Consider the following 13,690-nt stretch of genomic DNA (forward strand, 5'->3'; position numbering starts at 1 on the left):
CTCCTGACAAAAAAATTAGGGAAAATGCTAAGTAGAGCTCCATGGCTTTGTCTCACATTACTCTTCCCATTTACCCCTTTATCGCTAGATCCAAGAATCCATCAGTGAAGCTGAACTAATTGCACTGAATTTCCCACAGGAAATTAATCCAGTCCCCACCTTCACTTCACTTCCAACCCCATCCACTCTTTATTTTAAACCAATGAAACTAAGATCAAACTTCATGAGCCTAAAGAGGGAAAGTTTAACTCTATCTTAAAGACTTTTTCACCTCATGTATAATGTAAATTTGCCTAAGGTACACACATTCCATCTCACTCTGCAGCTCCAAGTGGCAGTCATGGGGAAGAAAAAGCAGCACAGAGCTGTAAAATGGAAAATAAACAGCTTAATGCTGCCATGTAGACAGCCTCCATCAAACATCAAGGTAGTTCCAGCCCAAAGACCAGCTCCCTGCTGGCCAAGACAGTAAAAGAATTGCCATGCCTGTTGGCTGAATGTGGAAACCTCACATTTCTTAATTTCTAAACACAGGCAGGTAGTAAAACTGCCACCAGCAACTTGGCAGTGAGCATGTCACAGAGTCCTGTTCCAGGTGGGTTTGTAGGAGCACAGAGGGGGAATACTGGGTCACCCCAGCCCTGGAGTTGCTCTGCAAAACAGAGCAAAGACTCAGCAGGGGACATGGAGCAATGTGGCTGAGCTGATCACTGTTTTCAAGGCAAAAACTTGAAAACAGTTCAGTTCTTGTTTTAAAAAAAGAACTTTCCTATCTTCCTCATCTCCAAATGAAAATATATGTTCCTTTTAAAGTATGATTTTCTGTGAAAACAAGCAAAAAAAAAAAGGGACATTCATGGTGGAAGAGCAGAAGGCAAACACAAAGAGTTTCCAAAAGGAGAAATAATCTTTCCCTTTTAAAAAAAAAGTTTCCATCTAAAGTCCTCTGCCATTTCCTAACTGACACTTTGCTACTACTATTTGCAACAGTCAAACTTTAGTCAAGGCATTTACAAGAAGGTGGACTTTGTCCCATGGACCCAAGACTGAGGATGCTCAGCACTGGGCTCACCCAAAAATCACCCTTGAGGATTTCAATCTCTGATCCCTTCTCAGCACACATTTGTCCAGCATGTGCTCAGCATCTCATAACCTAGTTAGTTGTAGCCACAGTCACCCCTGTTCCATAGCTGGCAGATATTTACAGCAAATTCTTCTCAAGGGGCTTCTCTGAAGATGTATTTGAAGGCTTATCTCTCTGATTGATCAGAGATGGAGTTCCCTGCCAGAGATGTGATGAGAAAAACAAAGTGGGCAAAGGCTAGTGGTGACCCTCTTCTAGTAAGGTGTTTGTTTAAATACAGAAAAAGCAGTTGCTTTCATAAAGAGGAAACTTGAACAGGTTGATTCTTTCTACTGTCACACTTTCTGTCACAACATGCCTCTAAACTCAAGCAGAGAATTTCTTCTAACATAAGGATTTAGGTTAAAGTATCTTTCCCTCTTGCTAAGTTTCTTCTAAGTCTGATGATAGAAAAATCCAGTTCCTGTCCCCCAGGAAATTCTGGTATTTCTCCATCAAAGAAAAAAACTGAAAAATCTAAACACTTCAGGGAACAGCATTTTCAGCATTATCAAACCAAATAACACAAGTCTAGCTATCTGAATCAAATCATTTAATATCAGCTTGTTGAACCAAACAAACATTTTGAGCATAGATCATGGTATAGGGCAGCACAGCAATATACCACAGAAAATGCAGCCTGCACCTAGGGGAAAATGGAGCTTGAGAGACAAAAGTAGAGGTCTCAGGGGTCACATCAGGAATTCAGGAAGGTGCAGAGGTTCATACTGACTTACCACTGAGCATTTTCCCTGCAGAAAATCCCAACAAAGTCTCTTTTTTTCCCCCACAGCAATGTGTAATCTTGACCAAAATTCATTTTTTTTCTGACACAGAAATGTCCTGTTCAAAGATTTTCAAACAGTCCCAGTCTCTAGGAATGCATCTGGGGGGTCCAGAGAATGGGTTTGGGCTTGCTGCTAATCCAGACTGCTGTGAACCTGAGGCAAGAAATGAAGACTGAAGCAGCAAAACTGTTTGGTGTGGGAGCTCTTTGTTCTGCACAGTCCAAAACAACATTGCAATGAAATGCCATCTGCAGCAGGCAGCTCTGCTGGGAATTATATCACAGATCCAAATGCTCGGTGTTTCTGATGCTTTCCAACACCACATGTGAAAACACAGGCAGGGAAGAAGTGAATGATCGGTCATTCCCCCCAGCACACCAGTGTGTCTCGGGCAAGGTATCAGCCTGTTTGCAACACTGGATGTCCGAGAGGGTTCACCCCCTCATCAGTACCACAAAGTGTTTGGCATTCCCCTGTGCTGTCTTCTCTCCTCAGGATCACGCTGACTCTGGCCTGCCCCATGGACCTGAAGAACTTCCCCATGGACGTACAGACGTGCATCATGCAGTTAGAAAGCTGTGAGTCCTGCGCACATCTCCATTTTGGAGAGGAGACAATGTGTTTTCCCTCTCCCTCTCCCCTGCCATCTCCCTCCCCAGCTGCAACCTATTCCCAGTTCAGCCTTCACTGGAGACTTGCTCAAGAACCACTTGCTCAGGATTTTCTATTCATTCAGTACACATGACATTTCCTAGCGAAGTCAAACCTTAAAACATCCCACGAGGGAAGCCCTGGCTTGCTTGTATTTACATTGGCCTTTCACTTTGGAGGAGAAAGATGAAAATGCTTTCAGTTGCAAATGGGATTTTTTTCTCTCTGGATGAACATTTGCCCCTTGTACCTGTTGCTTGTCTCAAAGGAGGGAAAGGGGATGAACAACTCCATTCAGAGAAAGAGGTCGAGTTTGAAAAAATAGCAAACAGCTCGACAAGCCAAATTCAAGAAAAATTGTGATTTATTACAGACAATTCATTGCACACCATCACAGCTCCTGTGCAGGTCATTACCCTAGCTTTTACCTTATGCATAAGCAATTCTCCCTCAACCCAAATCCCATTCATTACAGCATTGCCAAGGAAGGGCAGGATAAGTCCCTGCTTCCAAGCATAGCTCTCTTCTACAAATCTGTCCCTTTCCAGATCAGTATTTCATATGTTTCACACTGTATTTCTCCCCTCTTCTCAACAGTTGGCTACACAATGAATGATCTCATATTTGAGTGGCAAGAAAAAGGAGCTGTGCAAGTTGCTGACGGGCTGACATTGCCTCAGTTTATCCTCAAAGAAGAAAAAGACTTGAGATACTGCACAAAGCACTACAACACAGGTCAGTGCTGTTTACCCTTAGCTGCTGGGTTCATTAGAGAGGAATTCAGGACTGTGCATTTGCCAGAGTCTCTTGCTCTGTGTGATGGCACTCTGGTGATACACACCTTGTCCTACACAGCTAGGGACAACTTACATATAAATACACATAGATATGTTACCAGTAAATATACACATATATAGGCAATAAAAAGTCAATAGACACAAATGTGTGGAACCCTCTTGTCCACAGTAACACCTGCATCAGTTCAAGGGTGTTTGGTCTGGACCTCCTCTCCCAACATCTTTTTATCACTGATGCAAGGGAGCAGGTGAAATTTAAGTGACAAAGGACATACTGCCAAGAGCTTTCTGGTTGCACATTCATATTTCAGAACTGGGCAACAGCTGTTATTTTCCTTCTCTAACAAGACTCTGGTTCTAGGCAATGCAAGGAAAGTCCCCAGACAATAGCCGAAAACAGGAGGCTCACCGTGCCTTACCAGTAATCTTCCATGTATCTCCCGTCTTCCTCAGGCAAGTTCACCTGTATAGAAGCTCGTTTCCATCTGGAGCGGCAGATGGGCTACTACTTGATCCAGATGTACATCCCCAGCCTCCTTATTGTCATTCTGTCCTGGATCTCCTTCTGGATCAATATGGATGCTGCACCTGCTCGTGTTGGCCTGGGGATCACCACAGTGCTCACTATGACCACACAGAGCTCTGGTTCCCGAGCATCACTGCCCAAGGTAGGGATAACGTTTATCTTCGCAGAGGGGCAAAATGTGAACTTTCTGGGGGCAGCGCATAAATAAGTCACCACGTAGATCCTCCTGCTCAACACAAGAGGCATTCTGCTGCCATTGCCCTATTCCAGTTTAAGAGCAAGCAGAACAAATTCCAGTCCCTTTCTGCAAAAATTTTCAGAGTTGCTATGACTAGCAGTAAAACTTCCCCTAAGATTCAGCGCTCACCCCAAGATCCACCACAGATCTTAGTAGCCAGGAGCTCTGTACCTTACAAACCCCTGCAACAACCACACATGGGTATGCACTCTACATTCTAGCTTTTGACTCACATGACCATCATACTTTTATAATAGTACTGAATTTCCCTGTTATGAAGGCCTTCTGGTATGATCAGATTGGATTACTATTTTCCTTGCATATGAACCATCACAATCAAGACCTGGATAAATTAAAAACTGTGGAATTATTGCTACTTTAGAGTCCAGGAGCACTTTCAGTGGCCTGATAATACATTCATGTTAAATGAGCTAGATTTCAGTATCCAAGAGCAGATGTCAGCCTTATCATGGCTTGATCAACTCCTTCCAAAGACCTTGGGAGTAACATGTAAAATAGCAAGAAAAAAGGCACGTGAGTGAAGAAGCCACCCCAACTCAGTCTCTCTCTCTCTGACTCCTAGGTGTCCTACGTGAAGGCCATAGACATCTGGATGGCCGTGTGCTTGCTGTTTGTGTTCTCCGCACTTCTAGAGTACGCTGCCGTCAACTTTGTGTCTCGGCAGCACAAAGAGCTGCTCAGGTTCAGAAGGAAGAGGAGGCACCATAAGGTAATACATAAAGCATGAAGGACATGGCTGGAATCTGTCCCAGCAGAACATCACTACATGGTCAACTGAACCGAGCCACTAGCCCCTGGAGGAGTCCTCAGTATATGGTCAGAGGTTAAGGAGGGTCACACATCAAAAAGCAGGGCTACCTCAATGAGTTGTGTCTCTTCTAACAGTCTGCTGACCCCAGGCATCTAGCAAGCTGGTTTTTGTTAGCTAGCCACGTGGTCTAAGCCAAAAGGGTTTTTCTCAACAGAACAATTTTCACACAGCCATGTTCTGGTCTGAGTTCTCCTCTTCAGAAGACACAGCAAGGGCTGGGGGGGGCAGCAGGCAGGGAGGTGTGAGGGATGTCTATCAGAGAACAGTATCCCCCAACAAGACAGCCTACATTAGCCCAGAGGTAAGTGACACCTCTTTTGTCTCTGTCATCTCCGCGTTCAAAAGCATCTGCTTCTCAGACTGACTGCAAATTCCTCTCGGAAGGAAAGAGCATTATTCTCAGCCTCAGCCTTGCTCCATGCTTACTCACCGTGACTGACACCAAGCCAAGCATGCATGCATCACATAGACATGCATCTCCTGCAGCCTGGACTCTACTAGCTTTTAGGCTGAGGTACCACAGCAAAGATTTCATCTCACAGGATGCATTAGAAACATAAAGGTGTCCGTGATCACAGGACCAAAGGCACTTAAAAATTGTCTTTAATTAACTAGTAGAATCAAGTAGGCGGTATCAAATTTTCGGCACCAGGCCTGAGAGGCTGCTTTCAAGCTAGCATTAAAAACAGATTAAATTTTCTAAGAAAAAAAAAAGACAATTTTGCTGATGGCAATCTCAAGAGAGCCCCTAGGACACCACCAGGGTCTGCTTAAAATATTCCTCATAGGTATTTGCCTACCCTTTATTTTAAAGAGCCCTCCGTGATCCATCTCATCCAGAGACCCCCCTATTCCATTGCTTCACTGTCCCAGGCATTAAAATTCTTTCCCAGGGTCTAATCTGTCCTACAGCAGTTCACAGTGTGTGCCTGGAGAACTGCCACCATTCCAGGAGGCAGTGGGGGCTAAGGAGCAGGAATCCCCATCTCTTTGTAGATTTGCCTCTCTCTGCTTCAGTTGTCCTATCTGCAAAACAGGAGATAATTGTTCACTTGTCCCCAGCCCAGTCAGGAGCAGGGATGAAAAGTTGGACAAATGCAAGGGAAAAGAAGTAGGATGAGACCATTAGCACCCACTGATTTTGTCTGGCCAGAGCAAGACCCTGCCATCTCAAAATCAGCTGAGGCAGTTTTGGTCCAGAAGATGCAGCCTGCTTAATAGAGCCAAAGCTAAAACTACCCAACATGGGTGCCTCATAGTGCTTTTATCTCTTCATCTAGATTCAGACATCCTGTCTCTGGATCCGTGCTGTTGTATGCAGATCATTCTGTTGATAAAACAATAAGAGAAAAAAAGCCACTAATACACAGATGAGTTTAAAAGATATTTGCCAGAGATGTTCCATTGAACACAAGGCTGCTATTACAATCCCTGCCCAATCTCACAGCAATTTAATTGGAACAAAGCATAAACAAAAACACTTGCAAAAGCAAAATGAACAAGGTTTGCAGGCTCATCAGAAAACTAGGAGCTGACTGCAAATATGCAAATGAGTTAGTGCAGCTGCCAAAGAACTAATTGCTCTGTCCCAGTGTCCTGACTCGTCTGGGTAGCTCTGCCTGGTTTAGGTATGACATGCCAGGGTAAAAACAAGCGGGATGTTGCAGTGGTCCATGCTGGTGGAGGCAGCTGGGGAGAGGAGCAGGCCATGCCCACATTTATTAGGTCTGCCCAAATCAAAATCTACTAGCCATTCTTCACAGCTCGATGCGCTGGACAATGTGCCATGGTCTGGCATTAACACAAGTGAATCCAGACAAATCTCCTTCTTACTTTCCTCAGAGTTAGATGCAAGGTGCTAGCTTATTCTCATCATTAAGAGTCTTTCCTCTAAAAAATAAAAATGGAATCAATAAATATCTGTTATCGGGTTGCAATTGGCCCTTTCCATTTCTGAGCCAGCTCTTACCACTTTCTCTCTGGAAAATCGACTAGACAGCTCTCTCTGAACCCATTATGCTGTCTGTATTTACTGGGGCAGATAGGTCCTGGCATGGGGAGATGTAGGGACTGTGGTGGCTAGGGAGACTTGCTGTCCCTTTGAGGTATGGACCAGTCTGGTTAACGTGACACCATCATCAGACCCAGTTGGAGTGTATTTGGAGACCCAGCCCAAGGGGGCGAGCCCAGGGTGGCTGGTGATGTCTTTGCCTTTCTCCTTTGATATGGCACCTTGAAAAAGGCACCATTAGCTGCTCTGTCCTAGGTATGGCACTCACACAAAACAAATCAGCCGCAGAAAACAGCCAATGGCCCCTCAGGAATGAGAAGAGAAAGAAATTCGGTAACTTAGGGAATTAAGTGATTTAGGCTAAACCAGACATGTGTCAGTGCATATCTGTTTGTGCAGTCAGAGAAAAGCAGAGGCAATTTTACCTGACCCTCCATAATACAGACGTGATGAGAAGGTCTATAAGCTCTGAGCATCTCAGAAGGCCAGGCCTTTGCAGCCCACGCACACATTATCAGCTGCACAAAGGAGCCCAGTTAAGGAAAGGGGGACAAGTTAGGGATGAGAAGGACCTTTGCAAAACTCTCCCAGGTGCCTCAGAGCCATGGGATGCTGGTGCCCGCTGCCAGGCAGGCACAGCCCCCGGCACAGCCCGGGGCTACCTCATCGCCCCGTGCCATCTGCCGGCAGCATGGCTGGAGGCATCTGCTGACCGCTGGGCAGTGGGAAGGTCAGAAGTGGCCCCTGCAGCCCATACCCCTCCAGGTCCCCATCCACCCTCACTGCCAGTGCCTCATCCACAGTGCAGGTTCTGGCCACCTAAAAAGGAGAATGCCTGCATCGCTTATCATCAGAAAATCAGCCTTTTAACTGGAAAAAAATCTCTCCAAGGGACCCAAGAGAAGAGTTTCTGTGATACTTGACTCCCAGCTCACAAAGTGACTTACTAGATGTTCAGCATATGGAGTCACTCAGCCCCAAGAGCAGCTGGGTCCTAATTTTTGGTGCCTCAGTTTCCCCAGCCAGTGCACTGCCCCCTCACAGAGGCATTGTTAGGAGTCAAAGATGTTTAAAGGTTGTCAAGTTTCAGATGCCGGGGACCAGAGATACACCAAGGGGACACAACCAGGGCAGGGAAGAATTATCCAAAGGCCTGCAAAATTGTCTCAGCCAGGACTCTGAAACAAATAAGCCTGCTGGTAGGTCATACAACTCACCAGCTTGCCACCCTCCCCCCCAAAAAACCCAAAACAAAGAAGGTTTGATTTTATTTGGGTTGTTTCGCTTTGCTCAGATATGCCAGCGTGCTCTCCTTTCTGCTTCTCTGCCCCAGACCCCCAGCACAGTGCCTCCATCCCACGCAGCTACCCGCTCGATACCGGGGCCATCCAGAAAAGACACTCTGCAAAGGAGAGAGGAAGGGGCAGCAGGGCAGGCGGGTTACGAGGGAGGGGGCCGGTAGGTCAGTGTTGGGGGACGCAGGTCCGTGTTGGGGGACACAGCGTGGATCAGCCTCTGTGACAGATAATTAGTGCCATTGGTCGAACAATTAGCCTCGGTGACCTGTAGTCAAGAGACTTGGGGTTCTCACCCTGCCTCTGCAGCTCACTGGTTGTGTTACTTTGGCCAAACTTGGTTTCCCCTGTGATTACGTTCCCGTGTTCGATAAAATAGGGCTAAATCATACTGAGAAGCTTGCAAGGCCTCCACCACAAAACCAGCAATCGCATTTGCCTTTAGACTGGAAAAGAAATTCTTTTTCTTGCTCGATAGTTGGGCTTAGCCCAAGCAGCCACGTCTTATTGTTGACGCACAGAAGGGCCCTTATGTTCCTCACCTGGAAGATGGCTTGTGGGGGGTGGCTGTGGGGCTCAGGGGGTCCCGTGGGCAGGCGAGTGGAGGGCTGGTTGCACGCAGCCTGCAGAGGTCTTTTTCTGGACAGGTCTCGGCGCCTGCGCATCCATGTAACTCTGTAGGAAGTCTCACGCCGCGGCTTCGACTACGGGAGTTACATGGAGCCCACTCCTTCTGGGCAAGCTGATACAGCACAGGCAAAGCAAAGAAGGTGCCGATAGGAGCGGGGGGAGGGAGAGGCAGAAGCAAAACAGGGGATGCAATTGAAAAATGAAAGCAATACCATAAGCCCTTCAAGTATGTCAAAGACCCCAGTGGGGTGGAAGTCAGTCCTGTTCTCCACGGGGTGCTTGGATCCCCTGATTTGCATCTGTGCATCACGCAGCTGGCACCCCTCTATAAGGCTGATCTCCTAAGAGCAGAGGGTTTGTCCAAGGGCACCGAGCTCGGGGCACGACGGAGGCATCTCCCCCTTGCAGAGCAGGAAGGTGTCAGTGGAGAGCCTTATAGCGAGGGTGCACTGTCTATATCTCATTTTAAGTAGAGTCCCATGCTGAATCTGTTTCAGGAGGATGAAGCTGGTGAAGGCAGGTTCAACTTCACTGCCTACGGGATGGGACCAGCTTGCCTACAAGCCAAGGATGGCATCTCCGTCAAGGGCGCCAACAACAACAACACAGCCAACCCGGTTCCCCCGCCGTCCCGCTCCCCCGAGGAGATGCGAAAGCTGTTCATTCAGCGAGCCAAGAAGATCGACAAGATCTCACGCATCGGCTTCCCCATGGCGTTCCTCATCTTCAACATTTTCTACTGGATCATCTACAAGATCGTCCGCAGAGAGGATGTGCACAACCAGTGAGGGAAGGGGAGCAGCTGGGAGGGAGTGAGCAATCCTTTATATATGTGCAATAGCAATGCAGCAATGCATGAATTTAAGAATGTGGCAATATCTACTAAAAAAAGGGGGGAGGGGGGCTGGGAGGGACTTTTAATAGTGTGAACTGAGGATAACCGGCACAGGGAGGAGAAAAAAACCAACCTCTTGATCTGGGGAGTGCAAGGTGGGGCTAGTTTTACAGCATAGGAAGGTTTGGATTGCTCCAGCTGCAATCCAATCAGTGTAATATATTAATATATATTCATGCTTAATTATAATGCAAAAAGAAAACAATCAAGAAAAAAGATAAACAAAAAAAATCCTTTTTTTAGCCTATTAACAGCTTAGATTCTCAAGTCACTGGAATGATTCATAATTCCATGTGCAGAAATGACTGCAATTACGCTTTATCTGACTTTTGCTATAGAAAGGCCATACCAGTCAAGCACGTGGGGTAAAAAAGCCCTAACAAAAGGAAAAAGAAAACCCAAGAAAATCATTCTATGCTTCTCTAGGTTTTGCACTTTGGAAACTGGATAGACGGGGAAACTTAAGAAAGAGGCTGCGGGTTGTTGTTTATTTTATATATTTACTTTTTTTAGTCACGGGTTTGCTGATCAAACACTTTGTGACTTTTGGATAGAGGAAAGCAAATACATTATCTCTCTCATCCCCATCAGAGAGCATCCAATGGGAAACCCGAGAAGGACATCAGGGCCTTCATCAGAAATCACAGGTACCTTCTGTCCTTTTAAATGACCTGGCAGGATTCAAGTCCCAGGAGTCAGAAATACTATTCAGAACACTAGAAATGATGAAGGATTTTTAAAACAGCCCTTTTTTTTTTTTCCAAGCCCCTTTCTGCCATGTTTGTTTACAATGGGGGGATGGAAGCGTTGGATGAGTTAAAGCAGAACTTATATTTAAAATATAGTGAAAACAGGCATATTCATGCCTTGTCGCAACAGGACCGGGCAAATGGCAATACTGTCAGTAAGGGGGGCTGGGGGAAAAGTGTGTACAGAGAGAGTGACTTTTATTTTCAAACATTACATAGCAGTAATATTAATAGCAAAGCTGGGTCAATGGACCCAAAATTCTATTTTTGTATCTATTTTGGTGCTGCATTTAGCTTTAACATGGATGGGAAGATGGAGCAGGCTGCTTTGCCCCTCTCTGCTGCCCAGCAGAGTCCTGGGCAAGGCCAGCACAGTTTGGGGGGGGGGATAGGGAAGCGGGGGGAGGGAGGTGGGAATGGGTGAGCAAAGGGGTTTCCCTTTGGCCAAGTGGTAGCACAGGCTGGCATGGGCGTTTGGGGTGGGGGGGGGACACACCAAATGCCTTCAGGGTGTTATTTGAAAGCCTGGCTCAAGGCTGACATGGGCAAGTCAAGGGCTTGATGCCCCACTTGCCTCTCTGGGACCCTGGGCACGAGCCAGGCTGCAGCACCCGGGGTGATTCAGGTGTGTTCGTTTGCACTTTAGTGAGGCGGGTAAAAGAGAGCATGAAGGAAGAGACAATCAGCCTGCACTGAAGCACTTGGGCTCGGGTCTGTATTAGGCACTAAACGAAGGCAGAGAGACAAGTGGCACCTAAGGGGTGCTTCCACTCTCCCTCCTCTCCCCAGTCTCCTGCTCAGGACTGGACCACAGCTGACCTGGGCTGCAGCTCTGATGCTTGCTCTGGGAACAGACAGGCTCCCACTTGCAGAAGCTGCATCCTCCACGGCAGCTGGAAGAGCTCACAGCAAAGTACCCTCTGGCACTGTCAGGTCCAGTCTGGCCCAGTTCAGCAGCACCCAAGCCTAGGGTGGGAGGTGGGAGTCCCAACCAGTGCAGCAAGAGGCAGCTATGGGAGAGGGTGGGGGAGCACGGGGACCTGCGAGCCCTCCTAGCACAGGGTTGGTGCCAAGAGGAGAGAGCCCAGAGAAAACACCAGGGCTCTCCTGGGCTGGGTAGAGGGACACCCATCTCTGAGGCTGCCAACTCAGCACCTTTCACCAGCACTAAATACACTTTATTTAAAGAGGGGAAAAAAAAAAAAAAAAGGAAAGAAAGAAACCGAGGATAAGAACAACAAGGGGAAAAAAAGGAGAAAAAAGAAAAAAAGATGGTGGGCACTGTGTGGACTAGGGCAAACGGCAATATTTCCTAGTGTTTTGGCAAAGGCCACCTAGCTTTCCGAGTCCCTTTGCACTGCTGAGACAGGGAAAGATCATGCAATACCAGTGTGAACCAGTAGATCAGCCCCTTACCCCCTTCCCTCCATTGGAGCAGCAGAAAACCTGTGGGCTGAGGCTTTCTCCGTCCCCTGGCAGTCGGTGCTCTCCCAAGCAGGGAGATCTCAAGCTGTTGAGCAGAGGCGTTATTTGATGCTAGGACAACTTTCCGAGCCTTGGCTGGAGCCCAAGTCTGCTGCCGGCTCTGGTTTTGCTTGCTGAATTATTGAACTCTCCCTGCATGCGCGACAGCCGGTTGTGCGATTGCTTTAAATGGCGCATCCTTGTCTGAGATGAAAGAGCAAATCCGGGGAAATCCCCTCCCTGCCCGGCAGCAGGGCAGAGGCTTGGCAGCCCATGAACCGCAGCTCCTTGCTCATGCAGGGGGAACAACCGCAAATCAGTGTTGTTTGGGCAAAAAAGGTCCTGCCTCAATGCCCAGACCTTGCGCTTAGGAGTCTGGCAATTTGGTTGTGGTTCACACAACGCCTCAGTCCCCCCAGGCTAGCAGGGATGGCTCACCAGGGCACAGCCAGCTGCAGGTTTCCTTCCTAACTGGAGCTGCTTTACAGAGTTGCCCATAGGTTATTGACAAATCCCATGCACCATCCTCCCACCCAAGTGAGTTTTGATCCTACATCCCAAGGGCAAGACCAGAGCAAGGAGAAGGAACACGTTCCCACCTGACTTCATTCTGCTCAGGCTTGGAGACCGAAGAGAAAGTCCATGTTCATCCCAGACCTACTGCTTGGACATGCAGATAAGCTCACAGTTACTCCTTCACTAGAGCTCCAGTGTCACTTCTTGGCACTAAGGCCAGAGGAAGGCAAATTGGGGACTGGAAATCATCAGAAAGATGCTTGCGTTTCCTGCTCATATAGAAGCACTTCAGTGGCTAATGGAGCCCATGGGAGTTTAGGGACTGAAATAAGAATTACACGCTTACCAGCCTGCCTTTGCATCCAGGTTGACTCTACCAACCAGTAGGCACGTTTGATGCTCACCATAAGCAGCATTGTTTTCTCTTCATTAAGCAGCCAGTTTCCATTCAGGCCATTTTCCAGCCCCAGGGCTGCCTGCACAGTGACAGTGAGCAGCACTCACATCCCAACATGAAACATGCTGGGGTTTTGGCAAAGATCTGACAGCGCTGAGATAGCTGTCCCACAGACATCCTGCCAGTTTCACCACATAGACAAGACCTTTGACTGTCCTAGGAGCCCCTGGCAAGTCTGCATAGTTTTCAAAATCAAACATTTTTCACCATCTGTACTAGGCTGTGTTTAGTCTCTGTATTGCAACAGAACTTGCTTTGATAACCTATCTCATCTTCAAAGTAGGCTGCTTCAATAGTGCCAGCAATTATATTTATTCGTAAGAATGTACTGGATTTGATATTGCAGGGTAGCTTCCAGGCATATTGATGGAATTTAAGTCAGTAATTGTTAGCTCTTGTTAAGAACAAGGCTCAGAAGCAAAACCTCTGAATAAAATAGACAGCAGTCCGTCTGGCAGGAAAGAGAGAAAATAGGGGCCTAATTCACTTGGACTCTTTGGAAAAACAGGGCTTTATCCCAAACAACATTATTTCCAGATGTTGCTGGAAATGTATCACTTGATGGAGCAGGAATCATTTTTCCTTATATATAAATATAACTGCAGAAAAGAAAAAAACAAGGAGGATAAACTTATTTTTTGGTCAGATAGATGAGGTTTTCCCACTTTAATTCCTGATTAAAGCCTCTTTCCATCTGAGATTCCACTACCATGGAAAT

At 47.0% G+C, this 13,690-nt stretch overlaps 1 protein-coding gene across 1 annotated transcript in view; it reads left to right on the forward strand.

Annotated features, from left to right (window-relative positions):
* GLRA1 (glycine receptor alpha 1) overlaps positions 1 to 10,904 on the forward strand; it is a 40,114-nt gene extending 29,210 nt beyond the window's left edge. Inside the window, exons 5-9 of the mRNA XM_069772395.1 lie at positions 2,407 to 2,489; positions 3,160 to 3,297; positions 3,813 to 4,027; positions 4,707 to 4,853; positions 9,389 to 10,904. Of these exons, the coding sequence (XP_069628496.1) occupies positions 2,407 to 2,489; positions 3,160 to 3,297; positions 3,813 to 4,027; positions 4,707 to 4,853; positions 9,389 to 9,679 (874 nt within the window). The 3' untranslated portion in view covers positions 9,680 to 10,904. The remainder of the gene's footprint in view (positions 1 to 2,406; positions 2,490 to 3,159; positions 3,298 to 3,812; positions 4,028 to 4,706; positions 4,854 to 9,388) is intronic.
* The last annotated feature ends 2,786 nt before the right edge of the window (positions 10,905 to 13,690 follow it).

The sequence above is a fragment of the Haliaeetus albicilla genome, chromosome 27, assembly GCF_947461875.1.
Source record: "Haliaeetus albicilla chromosome 27, bHalAlb1.1, whole genome shotgun sequence".
Classification (NCBI taxonomy): domain Eukaryota; kingdom Metazoa; phylum Chordata; class Aves; order Accipitriformes; family Accipitridae; genus Haliaeetus; species Haliaeetus albicilla.